The 23,389-nt window shown below is 52.4% G+C and overlaps 1 protein-coding gene across 1 annotated transcript in view; it reads left to right on the forward strand.

Moving 5' to 3' along the window:
- Nucleotides 1-14,251: 14,251 nt before the first annotated feature.
- ITPR3 (inositol 1,4,5-trisphosphate receptor type 3) overlaps nt 14,252-23,389 on the forward strand; it is a 77,234-nt gene continuing 68,096 nt past the window's right edge. The window contains exons 1-2 of the mRNA XM_033216821.1: nt 14,252-14,404; nt 14,584-15,679. Of these exons, the coding sequence (XP_033072712.1) occupies nt 15,591-15,679 (89 nt within the window). The 5' untranslated portion in view covers nt 14,252-14,404; nt 14,584-15,590. The remainder of the gene's footprint in view (nt 14,405-14,583; nt 15,680-23,389) is intronic.

Raw genomic sequence — 23,389 nt, forward strand, 5'->3', positions numbered from 1 at the left:
CAGATTGGCCTGAAGAGCCTAGGCCCACAACAGGGGTGATCCCTATGCACTGACTGCATTGTGGAGAGCAGAAAAGAGAGAGGCTAGAGGTCCTTGGCATGGCCTTTCAGGAAGGGAGACATTTAAGCTGAGCCTTGAAGGATGGGCAGATGTTGGGAAGATGAAGAGTCCTGTGGAGGGCCTTGGGCCTCAGTTTTCTCATCTGTCAAGTAGGCCTAATAATAGTACCCCTCACATAGGGCCATTTAGGGATTAAGTGAGTTGATATAGACATAAAGAGCCTGTAGTAAGTGTTCACTAAATGGTAATTCTTATTGACTATGAATGGGAACAATGTGAGCTGTCGGGTGTGGTCCTGGTTGGAGGTCTGAACAGGTTCCAAAGGCAGCCTTCCAGTTCCCGATCCCAGCACCCAGGCCCTGAAGGGAGAGAGCTGGAAAAGCCAAAAAAAAAAAAAAAAAAAAAAAGGTTAATGAGTCTGGAGTCCCTGAACTTGGGATTTTAGTCAGGCAGGCTGCATTCCTGCATTTTCCTTTTTCAAAGAACATCACAACCTCTGTCACCCAATCTTCACATCTCCATTCCCGACAACCTGGAAGTCCTTCCTGCTGTCTAACCTCTTAGCTTCCTGCTGTGCATTTTGTCTGTGGGGCAAAGAGAAAGCTAATGAATCTCAGTGATTGGCACTGGAGCTGGCTGGAAGCAGGGCAGGTAGAGCCTGTGTGTGGTCCACAGACTGTGGTGCCAGTGAAAACTCACCCTGAGTTCAAAGGCGTGTCTGGCTCAGGTTGGAGGCAGTGGGCCAGGGGCCCCCACTGGAAGGTGGAATCAGAGAAGATCTTGGAGGCAGCTGCAGGTGGAGGCTGGAGACAGGCCTTGGTGAAGTCCCTATCCCAACTTCGAGGCTCCTCCCAGCTACTGCTGGAGAAGTGTTCAGGGCAGCGTCTGTGAGGCTGCTCTGCCTTTGTCTGGGCATAACTCCTCAATGAAAAGAGATTCTCCTCTCAGATTCCTCAGCTGTGGCCCTTCTGTAGCATGGAGTTGACGCCTACAGGCCTTGGCAACAAGTAGACCCAAGTTTAAGTCGCAGCTCCGTCACTTATTAGCTTGTGACATTCAGCAAACCCCTTCACCTCCCTGAGCTTTCCTTATGTGAAAAATGAGGATGCCTTGCTGGCTGTACAGACTTCACCAACCTGTTAAACAGCTGAGTTTCCATTCCCCATCTGGAGCATGGGAATGATCCATTAGCTGTTTGATCGGCAGCAAGACCCAACAGCTTGGTAAGCCTCAGTTTCCTCATCTGTAAAATGGGGACTAGAACGAGTTAAGACTAAGCACCAACACACCCAAGCACCATGGCGCCACCTAGGGGTGGGCTTCGGGTGTTGGCGATGGTTGGTTATTTGTTCCTCCTTTCTGAGACTTCCTCATGTGCCTTGCCCTGGGTAGTTTTCCTCTCAGCTCTCCCAGCCAACTCTGGACAAACACAGAGAGCTGCTGGTGTGCTGGGGTCACTCTTGGAGTGGCTACATTTTGAAATAGAGCGTAGAATGACAGCAGTGCCGACCACAGGAAGGAGCTGCTGATGCTCAGCTTGGCCCAATCCATGTCTATCACAGGTTTGCAGGGAGTCAGGAGCTGGGTTGCAACTGGGGGTCATGGCAACCAGGGGCACCAAGGCCCTTGGGGAGTCCTCCCCACCATGACCCTGCTTTGGCTGGGAGGGGAGAGGAGACTGCTGGCGCAATGGCTCTTCAGGGTTGGTTCACCCAGGGACCCAGGCTGAGTGGGCACAGTGCTTGGCAGGAATCCATCTCTGTCTTCTGGGAACCACCCTTTGGAGCTCAAGGAGACTGATCACAGGCCCTTCCATCCCTGGGGACCCCCTTGCAGGGACCCTGAGATTCTACACTTTGCTGCTTCCCACAACAAAGTGACAGGGATCCCAATGTTTCCTGTGAAATGAGCCCTGCACAGGGCTGGCATGCTGCAGGCACCCACTGAGGGTCTATAGGATGAATGAGTGATTGGAGATGCGCAGGAAAAAGCAGAGGACCTAGGTTGGCCTTCAGCGCCCTCCGAGTCCTTCCACGGGCTCTGCTAAGCTGCTTCTCTGTCCTGGGCTTCCTCCCTTTCCACAGGGACATGGGAAGGCTGGGATTAATGTCCCCAGTACTACCCTCAACCAAGAAGCACAGGAGTTAGTGGGTAAACAACCTGCTCCTCACCTTGGCTCTCCCGCCCCTTGGTGGGACAACCTGAAGCTGCAGGGCACAGGCCCTGAGAATGTCGCCAGAAGGCTAGAGCCCCCGTGCCAACCAGACTTGTGCTACCCAGGATCTTCTCCCAAGTAAGCCACTATTCCCAAGTCCTGGCCTCAGGGTCGGCTTTAGAGGAACACAAATGAACCCAGGGTCCCAAGCTTTGCTACTACCGGCTGTGTGACCATGAACGAATGAAATAACATCTCTGAGCCTCAATTTCCTCACTCATCTGGTGTCTCCATGATGGCTGCTCTCCACCGTGGTGAGGGTAGCAGGGTAGCGTTGCCTGGGAGGGTGGGGTGCAGTCTATGGACTGAGAGTACCTGGCTGGTTTCCTCTGGAATTGCTCTCCTGGGGTGGTGAAGCTGTCTGCATACTGTAACAATGGATGCATGACGTTGCACATTTTTCAGAAGCCATGGAACTGCACAAAATGAAAAATGAGCCCTCATGCAAACTGTGGCGTTTAGTTAATGATAATGTATCAATATGGGTTCCATAGTTGTAACACACATATCACACCAGAGCACCAGGGTAATCATAGGGGAATCTGTGAGAGGGTGAGGGGGATATATGACAACTCTGTATTATCTGCTCAATTTTTCTGTAAACCTAACACTGTTCTGCAAAAGTAAAGTCTCTTAATTAAAAAGAAAAAGAGCAATCTGTGGGCAGCCAGCGCAGGGCTTTCTTCAGAGTTGCTCTCCCAGGAGTCCCACCCACCCTGGATGAGGGTCAGAAGGGAGGAGGATGCTGGCTGGCTGGCCACGTGCACCAGCTAATCAGCAGGATGATTCGGCCACTGGACTCCTTCCCTGCCCGGGATTCCAGGAGGGTCTGGCCTGGTCACAATGTGGACTCAGGAGGTTAGAATCTTCCTGTGAACCAGGCGGATGCCCTGCCCATCCCAAGGCCCTTGGGAGGTTGGGGAGGGGAAGCAGGTGTGGAGAGAGAATGAAAGCCACCTCCCCAAGCATGACAGCCTGTCTGGTTCTGTCAGTTCCTACACTGTGACATGCCCCATCACCTCCTCAGTCTAGGGGCCCCAGGGGGCAGAAAAGTCACCCTCACCCTCCATATCCTGTCATCTTCAAGGACCGCTGTAATTTGCTCTTGAATCCCTTGAATCTGTCCACTTCTCTCCCTTCCTGTTTCCCCCAGCCCCGGCACCTGCCGCCTGGACCCTGTGGCAGCCCCTCCCAGCAGTGCTGCACTCAGACACTGGGAGTGGGCTTCAAAACCCAGCTACAAGCCAGTCCTCCCAGGCAAAAGCCCTCCATGGCTTCTCATTGCTTAAGACAAAGACCAATCCCTTCCTGTGATTCCAAGTCCTGCCTGACCTCGGCCCCATCTCTTGCTGGGGCCCCTCCTGCTCCATTACAGCTGCGCTGCTTGCTCCTTCCTGGAGCATATTCACTGTGTTCCTTCCTGCCACTGTGCCTTTGCACTTTCCATTCCTCAATGCTTGGAATGTCAGTTCAAGTGTCACTTCCTCAGGGAATCCCTCCTGCCTCTCCCTGCCTCCCCACTCATCCCCTACTGCTCTAGCCTTGCTTGGGAGAGCTCCAGTCTTACATCACCACACCCCACTCTCTCACAGCACATGGCAAAGTTCAGTATAATTTAGGTAAGTGATTCAGACCTGTACCCAAGCTTGAATTCCACAAGGGCAGGGCTGTGTCTACTTGGGGTCATTATAGTACCCCAGCATCCTGTACAGCAGTTGGCACACAGCACAGACTCAATAAATATTTGTCAAGTGGCTGAATGCAGCCCTCCACACCAGACTGCTTGCCTCGAAAGTTAGAGGCTGGGTTTGGTCAACCACAAACTGGAGAGCCCCTTCCAGAGAAAACCTGCCCAACTTTGAAGGCCAGACTCTGAGGATTTTTGCAGCGCCAGGGCCTCAGGGAGGCAGCACTACATTCAGCGCCTGGGGATGCTTCTGAGCGCCCTGGTTGTCTCGGCATTCTGGTGCCTGGCGAGGGGTTGGGGGCTGCACTCCTGCAGACCTCAGTCAGGTCTCCTCTGTTCTCAGGCTGGCCCAGCAGCTGGTGGGGCTGTGGGAGGAAGAGGCCGATTGCTCAGGCCAGGCCTGCTCTACATCTGGCCAGCAGCCTCCCCCGCTGCGCCAGGACAAGGGCCCCAGTGTCTGCTCAGCTCCTGCAAACAGCAGGCCTTTCTCTCCCTCTCCACTCTGGAGCCTCCGCTGTGACCCCTCCCTGCCCCCTCGGAAGGCACAGCCCTGGATGCATGACCTTTTCCTTCTGAATGATTCGGAAACAGAGGCTGACAAACCCGGCGCGGGAGCAGGTCCTGTAAAGTGGATGAACCCCTCTATTTCATCCTTTCCCAGCTTTGGCTGGGCAGCCAGGGCGAGGACTGGCTGGGAGGGCCTTAGTCCTGCCAAGGTGGGGTGGGGTGTGGCTAGAGGCCAGGACTAGCCCAGGTGGACTTGACGTCATGCTTTTCACCTCTATCTCTTTCAGACAAAGCCTGCTCCTTCCTGCCTGGCCCTGCCCCCGGGGAAGTTTTCCATGCTGCTCTCCTTTCCCAACAGGATCACAGGGCTGATGCTTCCCCTCCCAACCCACCTTTCTTGTTGGCAGGTGAGGTGCCAAGGCCTGGGCACATTCACAGAGACCTGCACTGCTTCTCTCCTGGTGCAGGGTCCCCCTCCAGAGTCTGGAGACAGGAGGAATGGCCAGAGGCCACCCCCTCTCCTTGGGAGCTCCTGCCAGATGCCAACCTGGGCTTCAGGATGGGATGACCTCAGAGGGCAACTCGGAACTGTAATTAGCCTCCACTGTAATCCCCGCCACTCCCAACTCAGACTCAGAACGCAGGGTGCTTGGCAGCTCAGCCCAGCCCCCCAGCTTCCTCCTCCTAGCCAGCGGGTGTAACAGGCACTCAAAAACTGATTACTAAACAGGGAAGGGGACTTGAAGTCTTGATTTGTGGAGATCTTGATAAAATCTTGCCTTATACACGTCCTGTTCTTGGTCATCCATACAAAACAAAATTCTACCGTTAGATGGTCATTCCTTTAGATCTACACGCACTTGTCTTTTTTTTTAGAATCCGCAGGTCTAGGCAAATAATGACAATTACAGATCGTATTTGTTGACTGAGCTAGGTGTTTTACAAAGCAGTTACTTATGCTAGATATTTCCATTTGCCCCTCCAGCTGCTCTGCCCACTCTTCTGCCCTGCCTGTGTGCCCCAAGAGGCTGACCTTTGTGGCCTGAATCACCCAGCTCCCTTGCCCTCTGGTTTCCCATTAAGCTGTGCCAATGGAAGGCATTGGTAAGAGACTGGAGGGTGGAGGAGAGAGAGGTGGGTGTATCTGTTCCATCAGGTCCCCACTTCCCCCCAGGCTGGCAGTGTCTGGGCCTTGCCCTCCGGAAGGCTGTATTTCCCTCCTTGGCCTTTTCAGGCCTGAGTGGTAACAGCTTCCTGCAGTTGCCTACTCCAGGGTGCTGCACTACCCTTGGTGCCCACACCTCTGCAAGTCCATGCATTCACCAACCTTTTTTTTTTTTTGAGACAGAGTCTCACTCTGTCACCCAGGCTGCAGTGCAGTGGTACGATCTTGGCTCACTGCAACCTCTGCCTCCCGGGTTCACACGATTCTTGTGCCTCAGCATCCCTAGTAGCTGGGACTACAGGCATGCGCCACCACACCTGGCTGATTTGTGTATTTTTAGTTAGAGACAGGTTTTCACTATGTTGGTCAGGCTGGTCTCGAACTCCTGACCTCAAGTGATCCACCTGCTTTGGCCTCCCAAAGTGCTGGGATCACAGGTGTGAGTCACCGTGCCAGTCCACTAACCTCTCTTTAATCACCTATTGGGGGTGTGTTGCCAACTTCCTGCCAGGACCTGGCAGATACAGGTCTACATTTTTATTTTACATAGAAGGAAATGGAGACCCAGAGAGGCTGGGAGCTTCTCTACCCAGTTAGTGGCTGGAGCTAGGACTCCAGAAATTTTGCTCCAGAACTTGTCTTTTTTTTTTTTTTTTTTTTTTTTTTGAGACGGAGTCTTGCTCTGCCGCCCAGGCTGGAGTGCAGTGGCTGGCTCTCAGCTCACTGCAAGCTCCGCCTCCCGGGTTCACGCCATTCTCCTGTCTCAACCTCCCGAGTAGCTGGGACTACAGGCGCCCGCCTCGTCGCCCGGCTAGTTTTTTTGTATTTTTTAGTAGAGACGGGGTTTCACTGTGTTAGCCAGGATGGTCTCGATCTCCTGACCTCGTGATCCGCCCGTCTCGGCCTCCCAAAGTGCTGGGATTACAGGCTTGAGCCACCGCGCCCGGCCCGAGAACTTGTCTTATCTTTCTTTCTTTTCTTTCTTTCCTTCCTTCCTTCCTTCCTTCCTTCTTCCTTCCTTCCTTCCTTTCTTTCCTTCTTTCTTTCTCCTTCCTTCCTTCTTTTCTTTCTTTTCCTTCCTTCCTTCCTTCCTCCCTCCCTTTCCTTCCCTTCTCCATCCTTCCTTCCTTCTTTCTTTCCTTCCTTCCTTCCTTCCCTTTCCTTCCCTTCTCCTTCCTTCTTTCCCTCCTTCCTTCCTTCCTTCCCTCCCTCCCTCCCTCCTTCGTTCCTTCCTTCCTTCCTTCTCTCCTCTCTCTCTCTTTCTTTCTTTCTCTTTTTTTTTTTTTTTGACGGAATCTCGCTCTGTTGCCCAGACTGGAGTGCAGTGGAGCAATCTTGGCTCACTGCAACCTCTGCCTCCTGGGTTCAAACAATTCTCTGCCTCAGCCTCCTGAGTAGATGGGATTACAGGCTCCCGCCACCACACCTGGCTAATTTTTGTATTTTTAGTAGAGATGGGGCTGTTGGCCATGGCTGGTCTTGAACTCCTGACCTTGTGATCCACCCACCTCAGCCTCCCAAAGTGCTGGGATTACAGGTGTGAGCCACCACACCCAGCCCAGGACTTGTTTTTCACTGTAACTGTGAAGTTGCCCTGGGAGATGTCACAGGTTACCTACCCTATGACCTATCCTCTCAGGGGAGAGGAGGAGGGGGCACCTAGTAATTGAGTGTCAGCCTGGGGAAGACCTGGAGTAGAGGCCCCTTGGTTTCAGGACTCCAGCACCAGCGGGCTTATTCCAAGGCCAACACCAGAAGAGGGCAGGTGGCAGGCTTTCTTCTGTGGCTGGTGGGAATCTCGGCAGCGGCTGGCTTTCATCTTTAGTTTCACCAGGCTAGGACCACATGTTGGAGTTAGCTGGCTGCATTCCTCCAGTCCCTTGCATGTGGTAGGTGGTTAGCAAATATCTGAAAGAAATAGATGTGGCATTGATGACTGGGGCATGGGGGTGGGGGTGAGGAAAACAGAACAAGTTCTGTCTCCTTTCTAGCCTTCCCAAGAAGTCGGGTGTGCCAGAGTGTCTGAATATGTGGATGAGAGTATGTGAGTGAAAGTGTTGGTGTATGAGTGTGAAAGTGTATGAGGGGGTGTGTGTGTGCGCGAGTGTAGGCTCCTGGGGCAGGAAGCCCTGTACACTGTCCCTGGCTGTGGCTAAATGGTGACTCTGGGCTGGGGTTCCTGCCCAGGGCAGCTTATGGCATGGGGAAGGAATTCTCTGGGAACCCCAGCGGGCCTGGATTGGCACCCCACCCGTGGCGGGTGACCCAGCCGGATGGCTGCTACACTGAGTCAGCCCTTCTGGCCCGGCCTCGCCCCACCCCACTTGGCCCTGCTGTCAAATCAGCACTGAGGGTCAGAGGAGCCCTTGACAACTCCCTGTTATCTGCCCCCAAGCACGAGACTATCTGTCTGCACAGCTAGCTGCCATAAAGCACAGCTAGCTGCTCTCCTATGCCTCCCTATTACAGTCAGAGAGGGCCAGTCAGAGCTTAAAGAACAGTCAGAGCCAAGGGTGGAATCTGGGAAGGTGATATGAATGCTGTTTACAATGAGGCAGACACTGAGACTTAGAGAGGTCTGATCCTTGTGCAAAGCCACACAGCAGAGCTGAGAGCAAGTCTCTAGAAGGTGGAAGGGAAAGAAGGACATTGGTGGAGGACACCTAGGTTCAGAGCTGCTTGCCCCTCCCCAGATCCCGGTCCCCTTCCTCGGCCCCAGTGTCCTCTTCTGAGTCAGGGAGAAGGTCTGGGCACTGCCCGCCTTCCTTTCCTTGCCTTCTCAGGCCCAGGGTGGATGCAGAGTGTAGGAGGAGAGTTTCCTGGGGGTGTTCTGCTGACACTTGGAACTTGGGGGTAATGCTTTGAACATTTTTATTTGTATCTATTTTTGGTTATAGGTTATGCAGCCACATAGTCTGAAATGTAAAAGTTTTAAAGGCGGGCGCGGTGGCTCACACCTGTAATCCCAGCACTTTGGGAGGCTGAAGCAGGTGGATCACCTGAGGTCAGGAGTTCGAGACCAGCCTGGCCAACATGATGAAACCTCATCTCTGCTAAAAATACAAAAAATTAGCTGGGCTTGGTGGTGCATGCCTGTAATCCCAGCTACTTGGGAGGCTGAGGTAGGAGAATTGCTTAAACCCAGCAGGCAGGGGTTGCAGTGAGCCGAAATCATGCCGTTGCACTCCAGCCTGGGCAACAAGAGTGAAATTCCGTCTCAAAAGAAAAAAAAAAAAGTTTTAAAAAGAGATAGGGTAAAAAGTGATCCTTTCACCAGTCTCTGGCCCCCAGACCTCCCACGCAGAGACCCCTAAAATCACTGGCTTCCTGGGAATCCTGATCAGATCTTCTTATTCCCTTTGGGAGGTGGGGCTAGTAGGAGCTAGGAGATACCCAGCCATTGAGGTTGGGGCCTGGGCCGGGCAGATTGGTCATGAAGGGGATGACGGTGACCTGAAGTTGGCCCCAGCTTAACAGCATTCCACTCAAGCCACTCAGAAGAGGTGCAGCCCATCAGTTCTTCCCAATTCCTTAGACCATCTCTGGAAGGTCTGTGTGCCCCACCCAGGGGACCCAGGCACGTGACACCCCAGGCCGGGGCTCCCACCGCCTCCTTGTGTATGTATCTCCTGGTATAGTGTATACACTTTCCCCACCTCTCTGTCCTTGACAGTTCAATTCCACACAGATTTATTAAGCACTTACTCTTTTCTTTTTCTTTTTTTTTTTTGAGACGGAATTTTGCTCTTGTGCCCAGGCTGGAGTGCAATGGCATGATCTTGGCTCACTGCAACCTCTGCTTCCCGGGTTCAAGTGATTCTCCTGCTTCAGCCTCCTGAGTAGCTGGGACTACAGGCACCCGTCACCACGCCCAGCTAATTTTTGTATTTTTAGTAGAGACAGGGTTTCACCATGTTGGCCAGATTGGTCTCAAACTCTTGACCTCAAGTGATCCACCCGCCTCAGCCTCCCAAAGTGCTGGGATTTCAGGCGTGAGCCACCACACCCAGCCTACTTTTTGTATTTTATTTTTATTTATTTATTTATTTATTTATTTATTTGAGACAGAGTCTTGCTCTGTCCGCCCAGGCTGGAGTGCAGTGGCTTGATCTGGGCTCACTGCAAGCTCCGCCTCCTGAGTTCATGCCATTCTCCTGCCTCAGCCTCCAGAGTAGCTGGGACTACAGGCGCCCACCACCATGCCTGGCTAATTTTTTGTATTTTTAGTAGAGATAGGGTTTCACCATGTTAGCCAGGATGGTCTCCATCTCCTGACCTCAGGTGATCCACCTGCCTCGGCCTCCCAAAGTGCTATGATTACAGGCGTGAGCCACCCCGCCAGCCAATTTTTGTATTTTTAGTAGAGACGGGGTTTCACCATGTTTGCCAGGTTGATCTTGAACTCCTGACCTCAAGTGATCCACCCACCTCGGCCTCCCAAAGTGCTGGGATTACAGGTGTGAGCCACTGCACCCTGCCAAGCAAGCACTTACTATTTTCCTGACTTGGTCTGGAGACACAAAGTGAAATGGACACAGCTTCCTTCATCTAGCTCACAGTTGGCTCAGGGAGCCCAGAAAGAACAGAATGTTTCAATCCAAGACGGCCCATGATATGTTCTCTGATAGTGGGGGAATAAAGAAATCTCATGTTAAAAAGTCTATTGGTGGGGATACGGTTCAGTGGGCACATTCCCATGTAGCTGGCAAGAGGGTAAATTAGAACATCCAAGTTGGAGAATAATTTGGCAACTCCTTGGAGGTTGACAGTGCACCTTCCCTGTAATCCAGCAATTGTACTAAATTTTTACTCTAGAGCAGGGCTTTTCAGGCTTTTTGACAGGTATCCTCAATAAGAAATATATCATGACCCACAGCACACATGCCACACAACAGACAACTTTCACCTTACTAGTTACCCTGATGATGTGTTACAAACATTGATATTTCCTAGTCAGTTTTGAGTTTTAAAAATGCTGATCTTGGCCGGGCACGGTGGCTCACGCCTGTAATCCCAGCACTTTGGGAGGGCAAGGCAGGCGTATCACGACGGCAGGAGATGGAGACCATCCTGGCTAACATGGTGAAACCCTGTCTCTACTAAAAATAAAAAAATTAGCCAGGCATGGTGGTGGGCGCCTGTAGTCCCAGCTACTCGGGAGGCTGAGGCAGGAGAATGGCGTGAACCCGGGAGGCGGAACTTGCAGTGAGCCGAGATCAAGCCACTGTGCTCCAGCCTGGGCGACAGAGCTAGACTCTGTCTAAAAAAAAAAAAAAATGCTGATCTTCACCCACTAAGTTGATTTCCTAACATATTAATGGGCCTCAATCCATAGTTTGAACAACACTGTCCTACAGACATGCATGTCTGTGCATAAGGAGACAAGAATGTTTATTGCAATGTTGCTGCAATAGCAAAACCTTGATAAGTCTTTATCTGAGACCTGTCACCAGCAAAATGGATAAAGTAATTGTGATGTGGTCAGGAAGTAGACTATCATACAGTAGTTATGTATCAAAGGATGCACACAGGGTGATAACATTTATACAAAATATAAGACCTTGCAAAGTGATATCATACATTGTTTATGGATACATTGAAATGTGATACAAACATAAAAACCTGCATGAAATGAAACCCACCCAAATCAGGTTAGCGGTTGTCTCTGGAGGGAGAGAATGTACTTGGAGAAGGGTGCATAAGGAACTTCAACAGATTTTTTTTTTTTTTTAAGACAGGATCTCACTCTGTTGCCCAGACTGGAGTGCAGTGGCATAATCATGCTCACTGCAGCCTCCTCAATCTCCCTGGCCTCAGGTGATTCTCCCACCTCAGCTTCCCAAGTAGCTGGGACTACAGGTGCACACCATCATGCCTGGCTAATTTTGTTTTTTGTTTTGTTTTTGTTTGTTTGTTTGTTTTAGAGACAGGGTTTTGCCATGTTGCCCAGGCTGGTCTTGAACTCCTGGGCAAAAGTGATCCTCCAGACTCAGCCTCCCAAAGTGCTGGGATTAGATGTGAGCCACCTTGCCTGGACACAACTGAATTTTGTTAAGTTTTAATTCTTTTTTTTTTTTTAATAGATAGAATTGTGCTCTGTCGCCGAGGCTGCAGTGCAGTGGCATGATCTCGGCTCACTGCAACCTCCACCTCCTGGGTTCAAATGATTCTCTTGCCTCAGCCTCCTGAGTAGCTGGGACTATTGGCACGTGCCACCATGCCTGGCTAATTTTTGTATTTTTGGTAGAGATGGAGTTTCACTATGTAGGCCAGGCTGGCTGTGAACTACTGACCTCAGGCGATCTGCCTGCCTTGGCTTCCCAAAGTGCTGGGATTACAGGCATGAGCCACTGTGCCTGGCCTAAGTTTTAATTCTTAAAAAAAAAAAAAAGGAACCAAATTTGGTAAAATACAAAGATTTGACAAAGCTAGAGGAAAGATACAGGGCACTCACTGTATTTTTATTTATTACTTCTGAAAGTATTTCATAATGGTACTTAAAAGATTGGTGCTCCAGTATTTTAGGGAAGAAGACTTTATTTTGACCCTGGGAAACTGAAAAGGGGAAGTGCTAGAGGGAGCCACAGGAGCCCAGGCACAGCGGTATGAGTGGATGAGGTCCTGGGGAAATGAGAAGGGACACACTGAATCCTTCCTGCCTGGGATGCTGTGCTGATGGCTCACACTTCCCTCACATGTTAGTATGGTACTTTCTCCATTTAACAGATGAGCAAACAGGCTGAGAGAATGCCTGCTAGAAAGTGGCAGGGCTGGGACTCTAATCCAGGCCTGTAAGAGTCAGAGTCCGGGTTGGGCGTGGTGGCTCACACCTGTAATCCCATTACTTCGGGAGGCCGAGATAGACGGATTACGAGGTCAGGAGATTGAGAGCATCCTGGCCAACTTGGTGAAAACCTGTCTCTACTAAAAATACAAAAAAATAGCCGGGTATGGTGGTGGGCACCAGCTATACAGGATGCCAAAGCAGGAGAATCATTTGAACCTGGGAGGCGGAGGTTGCAGTGAGCTCAGATCGCACCACTGCACTCCAACCTGGGCGACAGAATGAGACTCTGTCTCAAAAAAAAAAAAAAAAAAAAAAAAAAAAAAAAGGAAGCCAGAGCCTGCACTCTTGGCCAGTCCACAGCATGGATCCTCCTTTAGGAGCAATCCTGTTGTCTGCAGAGGGTGGGAGGACAGCAAGACTTGAGGGGCCGGTGTGCTGGGCTCGGGTCTGTAGACTATTCTGTGGGCAGTGAGGAGGCATAGGAAGGCTTCACCCAGGAAGCAGGGGAGGGAACTCACTGGAGCTGTACCATCTGTTTCTTAAACTTTGGTTTTCATTGTTGTTGTTTAACCAACAGAACCTTTCTTGAAACAAATTCTAACTCAGAACCTAGGTGTATAAAAGAGCTTACAGTGGAGCTGATTTGGAAGAAGCAGGTGACAGGGGCCCAGAGCCCTCACCTCTGAGACCTCCTGGTTGGTGGAGAGACAGAGGCTCCAAGTACTCCTAGGATGGGGAGGGGTGGGGAGAACCAAGGCCATGTGCTTTAGTCCAGAGAGACCCGAAGTGGAGTGACCTCCATTCCTGGCTGCTACACCTTGGCTGAGTTATGGAACCTCTATATGGATGTCAGGGGAGGAAGGAGGTGGATTCCTGGGTGTGGCTGTGGCACAAGTTCTGAGTGCAGCCACTGGAGGCAAGTTTTCAACTTGTCCCTCTTCATCCTCATGGTCTGGGGAGGGGAAAAAAGCAATTGGGCCCAGGCTGACAGCTTCATCAGAGCCTGGTGCCCAGCAGAGGCCTGACATAAGAAGCCTTCGATCAATGCTTATGGAATGAAGGCATATTTTTCCCTTCTAACTTTTGGGGAAGATACAGGAGGCCTGACTCCTGGGAGCAAGTGAAACTGTCCCAGGGCTGTCCCTTCTCAGTGAGGTTTCAGGGACCCATGGCTGTGGCTCAGTTGGTGTGGGGTAATAGGAGAATACCGGGCTAAAAATCAGAGGCTTGGTTGGCTTCTGCCTCCAGTTGCCAGGAATCTGCTGTGTGCCCTTGATGGGTGGTGTTCCTTCTCTGGGCTTTGGCCATCTCTTTTTGGCACAGTGGACTGGATGAGGTTTTTCAAACTGCAGTTTGCAACCCATTTGGGACATTAAAAAAAAATCAATTCAGTGGGTAACAATCAGCATTAAAGCAACAACAAGAACACAACTGAAATAGAATAGAAAATAGCGTGCATCAAAGGTCATAAGAGTAAGTATTGTTTGGTGAACTATTGTTTTGCTTATATATAGATGAAGGTGTGGACTGGTCTGCTGTAAAACTTGTTACCGTTTGCCCTGGTGAAAAAAAAAAACAAAACAAAACTGTAAAACACGGTACTTAGCGATCTTGGAGGTGTCTTTCCCTCCCACATCGTTCCTGGGGCCTTCGTAAAACAAACAAACAAACAAACAAACAAAACAAAACAACAACAACAAAAAACCACTGCCTGGGGCTCTTCTCCTCGCAGGGTCAGCAGCTGTCTCTTTGCTTTTAGCTGTCTCCACCCCTCCCCTAGCCTCTCTTCTTCCTGCTTCAGTCACCGAGTCCCCTCCTCCTTTTATCACAGGGACAAACGCCCCCCACAACTCAGGAAGTGGGGGTGGAAGGTCCGAAGGGAGCAAAAGTGATCAAATGGCGGTGGCAATGGGCACCCTATCTTAGGCGTTTAAATAAAGGACTAGGAAGCAAACACCCAAGCACCGGGGAACAGAACAGAAAGTAAGCGAGCCAGGGACGCGAATTTGAGGGCAGGACTTCGGGAGCCAGAGCCTGGGGGCGCCGCCGCAGCGGGTCAATCCAAGGGGGCCGGCACCCAGACTTGGCATCGTTAGCCTTTGGGTGTGCTATCAACTAGCGAAGGTAATTTTCATCTCTGCTTTTTTTTTTTTTTTTGAAAGGAAGACGGAAGGAGCCAAGAGAGTTTTGGAGCCAACTCCTGGAGAGGGAGCGGCTGAACTGATTCGGAAGTTGGATCTGTGTACACAGGAATGCGGAGAGAAAAAAAACAAAACCCACCCCCATTGCTTCATTTCCCCTCCAAGTCTGAGCACTTTCTATTGTGCAATGAAAAGACTTTACACGTTGAGAAAAATTAATCCCGAATTTGCTCTGCAAAGGGATGAGCGCGCCTCTGGGCGCTAGCCTGCTCTCAGCTGGGCGCGGAGACCGCGCGGTGGCCGCAGGGCGGCCGCGGCCAGGGCGCTCCAGGGCGCGTCCTCCACGAGCGGCTCGGGGGTGGCGCCCGCCGGAGAGATCTGGACTCCCCCTTCCGCGGGCGCCTGCACTGGCTCTTAGCCAGCCGAGGGCCCGGGTGCAGATAGTCCGGGAACCCCGAGGGCGGAGAACTCCCCACTATGCCTGGGCCTCACGTGGATGGCAGTTCCGCGAGCCCCCTAGACTCGGGGGCTCCCCGTTTCCGTGCAGGACGCCTTTGGGGATCAGGAGGGCTGGCGGCGCATTCGGCGTCCGGGAGGCCGGGCCCAGGACGCGCGAGGAGCGCGAGGCGCCGGGAGGCGGGCGGGTGCACATGGGTGCCGGCGGGCGGGCTGCCGGGCGGCGGGGGGGGCTGCCGGGGTGTGGCCTTCCCGCCTCCCGGGCGGGATTTGCATGTGTGTGGTGGCCCCAGACTTCCTGCTCCTTCTACGCTGCAGGTACGCGCTGGCCGGGCGGGGCGGGCGGGCGGCGGGCGCGCCAAGACGCGGGCACCTCCTCACCCGGACCCCGGGCCCCGCCGCGCAGCCTCCTGGCTCCCGTGGCCGCCAGCCCGCCCCGGCCGCACCGAGCGTCGGGCTCCGAGGTGGGGGCGCGCCCCTCGCCGCCCCCCGGACGCCTCAGTCCTCCGCACTGAGCTTGGCCACGCGCCCCTAGGCGCCCCTCACACTCCGGGCCCCGGAGGGCCGCAGCCATGAGTGAAATGTCCAGCTTTCTTCATATCGGGGACATCGTCTCCCTGTACGCCGAGGGCTCCGTCAATGGCTTCATCAGCACTTTGGGGTGAGTGAGCCTAGCTCCAGAGGGGCGCGGGCAAAGAGGGGGCACCGTGGACCCTGGTGCCAGCTGCATGCGTCCAGCCGCCACCGCCCCCTGACAGAGGGCCTGGACGTCCCCCTAGTCTCAAGGAGCGGGGAACGGCTCGCCTCCTTCTTTTAGAGAAAGGAAGTGAAGTGTTTGCTCAGGTAGGACTCGGGCGCCCTACTCGAGTTGGCAGGAGACGTCCCCCTCGGCGCAGCCTCTACCCTCCCGGTGCACTCCTTTGGAGGGGGCGGAGGGGCCGAGGCTTCCTTTGCAGGTGGTCGCGGGGGCGGGCAGGTGGGTGGCTGGAGGCTGAGTTGGGGGAGGGCAGCCGACCCGGGACGTGCCCGGCTCTGAGGGTAGGGCGAAGCTGTGGGGGGTGGGCAGGCTCAGCTTGGAGCCCGTAATCCTCTATTACCGATCCCGTGGTGCGTTTGAGGGGTCGCACCTTCTCCTCACAGCTCTCTCCCTGTTCTTCCCAGCTTCAGTAGGAGTGTCTTCTCAGCCCTCCCCTTCCAGGCTCCAAGGTCCTGGCCAGCTGCCCCTTCTCCCCGCCTCTCCCATTCAATTTCCTGCGCGGGTCATCTGGCGCCCTTGGGTCCTTGGTTCTAGCTTCTCTCCAGCACTTCACAAACATTAATTAATTCTGGCCGCCACCTCCCAGGGTCTGGGCTAGATGAACAGGGAATCAATTCATGTCCCTGGAGAGAGCCAGGCCTGTAGCAGGGATAGGGCAGCAGAGAAATTAGGTAGAGAGGAAGGGTTTATCTTCAGAGGAGCAGCTGGGTGATTCGCGGGATGGGAGCCTACAGTGGTTTCTCCAGCCAGGCCCCAGGGCAGGGTCTGCTACCTTTGTCCTGTTTTCAGTCCGGGTGCCTGGGTTAAATTGTATCATCCTCCCAACCACACATGGCTGTCCTCTAGGGTACACCCACCCTCCTCTGCTGACCCACTCAGTGGGACCAGCCAGCCGTGTGGTGCCTTCTCTCTGGTGGCCTTGGAGGACAACCTGGCACCCTCAGCTCAGGACTGACGCTGAACAGGGCCCGGCTCACCCCAAGCCTGGGAGGTGAGGGGTCACCGGTCTCTCCCAGGGTTGCTGGGAGTTTAGCTTTCATCTTGGTGTAAAGGGAATGGATTATGGGATTGGAGGGCTGGCTCTGCCAGCAGGGAGTTCTCACCTGGGATTCCAGCGTGCCCTGGTTGCCTTCTCGCAGAACCATCCAGGTCCCTCCTGGTGCCCTCCTTTTCACATGGGAATCCCTGGCTGTTTGTCCCCACTTCCACTAGATCTGACTTCTTCCCAGCTCTCTAGAGGATGGGGGTGGAGCCACATCTGGGGGAGCATCTGTGCAGGCCTCCTCCAGAGAGCAGTGACTAGGGCTAGTGACGTCAGGGCTGCCCACAGTAGGTACAGAGTAAACACCTCTGATAAAGCTGAGGGAAGGAGGAGAGGGTGTGGGGGCTGAGAGGGACATAGGGAAATATCATGGAAGTCCCCTCTTGGTGTCTGAAGAGCACCAGGGACTTTTGGGAAACGACCACCTCTGTTGCTTAGTGCCTGGCTTGGGGCTAAACACGTGATGATTTTCAAGCGTCTGTGAGTTTTTTTTTGTTTTTTTTTTTTTTTAGACAAGCTCTCACTTTGTCACCAGGCTAGAATGCAGTGATGCAATCTCGGCTTACTGCAACTTCGACCTCTGAGGTTCAAGCAATCCTCCTGCCTCAGCCCCCAAAACTAGCTGGGACTGTAGGCAATCACCACACCCGGCTAATTTTTGTATTTTTTTTGTAGAGACTGGGTTACACCATGTTGCCCAGGCTGGTCTCCAACTCCGCAGCTCAAGCAATCCGCCCACTCCAGCCTTCCAAAGTGCTGGGATTATAGGCGTGAACCACCGTGCCCTGCCTAGCACCTGTGAGATTTAACAGAATCAGGGAAGACATCTTATTGCTACTTCCCCTACCCTCATGCAGGCCTCACTCCCTCACAAAGGATTCCCTCTGTTACCTCCATAACTTCCTCCCACCTTGGCCCTTCCCTCCCCAGGAACTGCTTCTTCCAGTCTACCTTGATCCTGGGACAGATCCTGGTGACCTCTAGAAAGCCCTTCTACGCCAGGGTGCCCTCCCCCTGCAAACACCTCCAACATCTCCTGATGTTCCACCAGCGGGCGTCCACCCTCCTAGCATGACTTTCTAGCATCGGCCTGTGCAGGTCTGCATCATACTTTTCTGGGGCTTTTTCACCTTCCCACACCTGGAACTCCAGGTGCACCGCACTGCAACCTGTCCCGTGCTCTCAGTCTCTTTACCTTTGCTCTTGGGTTGTTCCCGCCCTTCAGCAAGTCTCCACCTGGGTAAATCTGTCCCACCCTCTAAGGCTTAATACAAAGTGGCCTCTTTTGAGAAATCCGGCTTCCCTTACCCCTAGGGCAGAATTAACCCTTTGTCCTCTATGCTTTTGAACTGCTTTGTCTGCTTTGTACAAACCACTCTCTGGTGTTCCTCACATTGGAGGCTTCCCTGTAGGCCCATCTAATGCTGGGCACCTTGCCAGGATTAACACCATTCATATATTTAGCAGGTCCACAAGCACTGTACTGGGTGCTGGGAACTTGGTAGTGATTAAGGGAGCTGTGCTTCCTGCTTCCTTGGAACTTAAGAGTCAAAGAAGGAATGATTTATAAGTGCTGTAAGTGATCAGTCCAGCAGCTTCAGCGTCACCAGGAAGCTTGTCAGAAATGCAGAATCTTAGACCCCGTGCCCAGTCCTACTGAATGAGAATCTGCATTGTATTAAGATCCCCGGGGACTGGTGCATTAAAGTGTGAGGGGTGTTGCTCTAAGTGATTTTCTCTCTGCCTCATCCACCTCAGAATCCTTCTGCCTCCTTTCTTAACTCTGGTCCCCTCTGCTTTTCCCGAGGCCGTTGGTGCCCATGTCTGTGAACCCGTAGGCTGATTTGACTGAATTCCGGGGCTAACCCAGTGCCCAGTGTGTAGGCCTCAGGAGGTACCCAGTAAGGGCTGGATAAAAATGAATGTGTTGAAGGCAGGGGTGGCCTTGGTGGGCGGATTGGCCAGGTCACCTGGGAGATGGGAAGGGGCCATTGGTTAGGGAGGGAGGCAGAGGCAATCTTCAGATTCTGGCCAGAGTTCTTCAGTGCAAAGTGGAGGAGGCCAATTAGAGCCTCCTGGCGAATAAGAGGTCCTGGTGAAGATTGTACATTAACTCTGGGTAAGAAGGACGGGAGGGGTCTGGGGAGTGGATCCAGGAGCGGTTGAGACTGCCGGCCGGCAAGGGAAAGCAGGCCCACGCCTGTTTTTGGCAGGAGAGCGAGGCCAATGCCACTGCTTTATCCTTCACCACAGGTGGGAGCAGCAGAGGCCAGGGCTGGAGTAGCTGATCAGGGCTAACAAAAAGTGGAGGATTTAATATGGCCTTAGGCCAGTGGCTAGGGAGAACTCGCCTTAGGTACACAGGGTGAACCCATCAGGATCTCAAGTCATCTCTTGAAGACCTCTTTTTTTTTTTTTTGAGACAGAGTTTCGCTGTTGTTGTCCAGGCTGGAGTGCAATGGGGCAATCTTGGTTCTCCGCAACCTCCGCCTCGTGAGTTCAAGCGATTCTCCTGCCTCAGCCTCCCGAGTATCTGGGATTACATGCATGTGCCACAACGCCCAGCTCATTTTGTATTTTTAGTAGAGACGGGGTTTCTCCATGTTGGTCAGGCTGGTCTCAAACTCCTGACCTCAGGTGATCCGCCCGCCTCGGCCTCCTAAAGTGTTGGGATTACAGGCGTGAGCCACTGTGCCTGGCGAAGATCTCTTTTGAGTACCTGGAGAGGTGGCCCCAGACCCACAGACAGTAAACTGGGGGAGTGCAGGTGAACTGAGTCTTGGAGCTAAGCTTTCAACATTTGTCAAAGTGCCTCTGCCCACCCATGGCTCAGCCTTGGAGCCCCATTTGGAGCTCTCAGGGCCTCTGGACCTGGATCACCCAGGGCTGGGTAATCATAGTGAGTAGGGGACGCTGCCTCTTACCCGTGGGGTTCCCTGTCTACCTGCTAGCCTGACCTACTTCCCTGGAGGTCAGGACCCAAAAAGTATGGGAGTAAATATAGAGGAAGCCCTAGGTCTCCAGGCTCAGGATCCCTAGGTCAGAAACCTCAGAGGCACAGCTCTCAGGAAGGGTGTCTGTCTCATGTTCCGTCACCAACTTTTTGGGTGGTTTCCGTTTTGTTTTGTTTGAGATAGGGTCTTTGTCACCCAGGCTGGAATGCAGTAGTGCTATCTGGGCTCACTGCAGCCTTAACCTCCTAGGCTCAAACAATCCTTCCACCTCAGCCGCCCGAGTAGCTGGGACTACAGGCATGTGCTACCACATCTGGCTAGTTCTTGTATTTTCTGTAGAGACAGGGTCTCCCTCTGCTGCCCAAGCTAATCTCAAACTTCTGGGCTCAAGTGATCCTCTCTCCTCGGCCTCCCAAAGTGCTGGGATTACAGTCATGAGCCGCCGTGCCTGGCCGTTGTTGGGTGTTTTGAACAAGGCCCTGCCTTCTCAGAGTGAGTTTCTGTCAGCCTGCATTATCCTCTAAGGGGCTCTGGGTGTAGCTGAGAATCGCCTGGGGATTAAAAAAAAAGCAATTTCAGCTCTGAGTCCCATGCCAGAACAATTGAATCACCATCTCTAGGGCTGGGGTCTGGGTGTTGGAGTTTGAAAAGGTTCTCCAGGTGGTTTTAATAAGTACCTAGGGCCTGGATCCCTGATCTTGGGGCCCTCCCAGCCTGACAGGCTGTGAGGAAGCCTGCCTGCTAGGTCTACCTGCCCCTCAGCCCAGAAGGCCCATCTCTTTGCCCTCATCAGACTTCATAATGTCATTCAACAAACGTTTATTAAGCATCTACCATGTGCTAGGCAAGGCACTGTTTTAGGCACTGGAGAATCAGTGGTAATCAAGGCACAGGTCCAGCTTGTTCCATTCTGTGCAGTGGGGCCCTTTGAGCCTTAAGTCTCGGAGACACATGTAATTCCAGGAGTGGGGGACTGCCCTTCCCTTGCTGACAGCATTCCCTGGGTGGATTTCAGACCTGCCTTGTCTTTTTTTTTTTTTTTTTTTTTTGGAGAGAGTTTTACTCTTGTTGTCCAGGCTAGAGTGCAATGGCACAATCTCAGCTTACCACAACCTCCTCCTCCCGGGTTCAAGCGATTCTCCCGCCTCAGCCTCCTGAGTAGCTGGGATTACAGGCACGTGCCACCACACTTGGCTAATTTTTTTGTATTTTTAGTAGAGATGGGGTTTCTCCATGTTGGTCAAGCTGGTCTTGAACTCCTGACCTCAGGTGATCTGCCTGCCTTGGCCTCCCAAAGTGCTGAGATTACAGGCATGAGCCACTGCGCCCAGCTTGGCTTTCATTTAATTGTGATTTCACTGGAATGAGATGTTAGACTTCTGTTCTGTACCCCAAGGCAGAGTCTTGGTCTTAGCCTAATCCATGCAACTCAGTTTTTGAAAATATATATATTTTTCAGATTAAAAAAAATATACATTCCTTGGAGAAAATGTGAAAAACTCAAAAAAATGATCTGTCATACCACTATGGCTTACATGAACATTCTCTGTGACCTTCTAGCCTTTTATATTCATAAATGAACATTTACAAACACTATCAAACTGCACGTATGGCTTTGTACCCCGTCCGTTTTTGGATATATGTAGAGTGAGCTGTATTTTCCTATGCCAACACACCATTGTTACGGCTGCACAGCCATGGTATGCTGTACCTTAATTTATTTAAGCAGCTCTAGTATTCAGCATTCAGGCTCTTTGTAAATTTTTGCTGTTAAGAACAATTTGCCCTGAACATCCTAGTGCACACATGCCTGAACACTTGTCTAGTTATAGTTATCCTCTCAGGTAATACGTTTCCAGAAATGGAGATCAAAGACAAGGTACACCTTTAACTCTTAGGCTCCCTGACTTTTTGTGTTTCTGTGGTGGTGGAGGGGTATGGGAACAGAACTCGGTGCCACAGAGGATCAGGCCCGATTCATGTCATGTGTGAGTGTTGCACTAGCATGTGGGGAGTAAGACCAGCCTCTGCCCTTAAGATTAGGTGTCAGGCACTTCCCAGGCAGTGTGAGGATGTGATGGAGAAGGGATGAAGTGCAGAGGGGGTGGCGCAGGGTTGGCTCAGCCTAGAACCAGTGCCACACGTCCACCTTGGGACTCCAGGTCCTCAGGCTGCATCCAGCTCCTTGGCCTGAATCCTGCCGGCCTGAAAGAATCCTGCTGGAGCCACTTGCTCATACTCTGCCCTGCCCTACATTCCTGACCCCACATCCCCTCCCTAGCTTGGCCCATTGGGGTGGTGGCTTGGGTTGGGGGTGGGGACACATGCTGAGTTTTAGGTGGGGCCACACCAGCTTTCTGCTTTCAGCTTGTGGGGAGGTTTCTGGGTTTGGATGACCTCTGCACACATGCCTGGGTCCCTGCATGTCCACCCCCAGCCCTGCTCTCTAGACTTCACCCCATGTGGGCCTGGGGCACCCCTCTCTAGGAGTGAGGACTGTGTGAGTGGAGGGGAGGAAACCTGGGGCTGGGAAAGGAGGAAAGCAGAACCCAGATCTCTACTAAGTTCATCACAGGCCTCTGAATGGGAGCTCTGAGCCCCTTGGGGATGTCAGGCTGGACATGCGAAAGGTGCCAGCGGCACCCGCATTTGTACCTGCAGTCACAATTCCCTGCAGTCAGGACCCCTGGCTTAGAGAGCTTGGAGTCACGCGGCAGGGGACTGAGGAGAGAAGGTTACAGGGCCTTTCAGGCTAGGGACTGTGAGAAAAATCGTGGGTGCAGAAATAAGGCTGGGCGTTCACAACACAGTGAGTTCAAGGTGTGGGCTGGGGATGGAACTGGGTGGAGCCACGTTACAGAGGGATTTCCACTTGGGGAGGCAGTCAGGAGAAACTCACTGCAGAGGCTTCAGTGAGAAAGTAAAATGATAGAGTGGTATGTTTTTTTTTGGCCAGCAGGTGGGCAGAGCCAGAAGGGGTTAACACAAATCTCAGTCCAGGAGCAGCTGCAGGTGCTTGAGGCAGACACCTGTGCATATTTGGTTAACAAATTGCTCTTCCCGTCACTCAGCCAGCCAGCCATTAGCCCTTCCTGCACAGTGCAGGAGAGCCCTCTTCTCCAGCATGAGTCTAGAAATAGATGATGGGGGTGATATAGGTAATGGGAGGGAGAATTAAGTCTGTGTCTCAAAGATGATGATGATGATGATGGCAGTGGGTAGACTTTGCAAGTCACTTACTTATGGTGGCTCTGGCCTTTACGTATGATCTCACAGCCTGAGGCATAAATATAATTCAGGAAAAGTAGCGAGAACCATTTAGAACACTCATTTGCTTACCACCTAGACTTAATCATTGTTTATAGTGGTCACATTTGATACATGTATTTTTTGCTGAAGGATTTTGTGATAAATTACATACATTGCATCTTTTTCACCTCTAAATATTTTATTATACATTCCTATGTAACTACAGTGCTGTGATCACACGAATTAATAGTTTCCTAATAGCATTCAAGACCCAATCCATAGTCAGATGTGCCCATTGTCCTCAGTGGTATGATCAGAGTTCACTGTAACCTTGAACTCCTGAGCTCAAGCTCAAGCTGAGACCACAGG

The sequence above is a fragment of the Trachypithecus francoisi genome, unplaced genomic scaffold, assembly GCF_009764315.1.
Source record: "Trachypithecus francoisi isolate TF-2019V2 unplaced genomic scaffold, Tfra_2.0 Lachesis_group10, whole genome shotgun sequence".
Classification (NCBI taxonomy): domain Eukaryota; kingdom Metazoa; phylum Chordata; class Mammalia; order Primates; family Cercopithecidae; genus Trachypithecus; species Trachypithecus francoisi.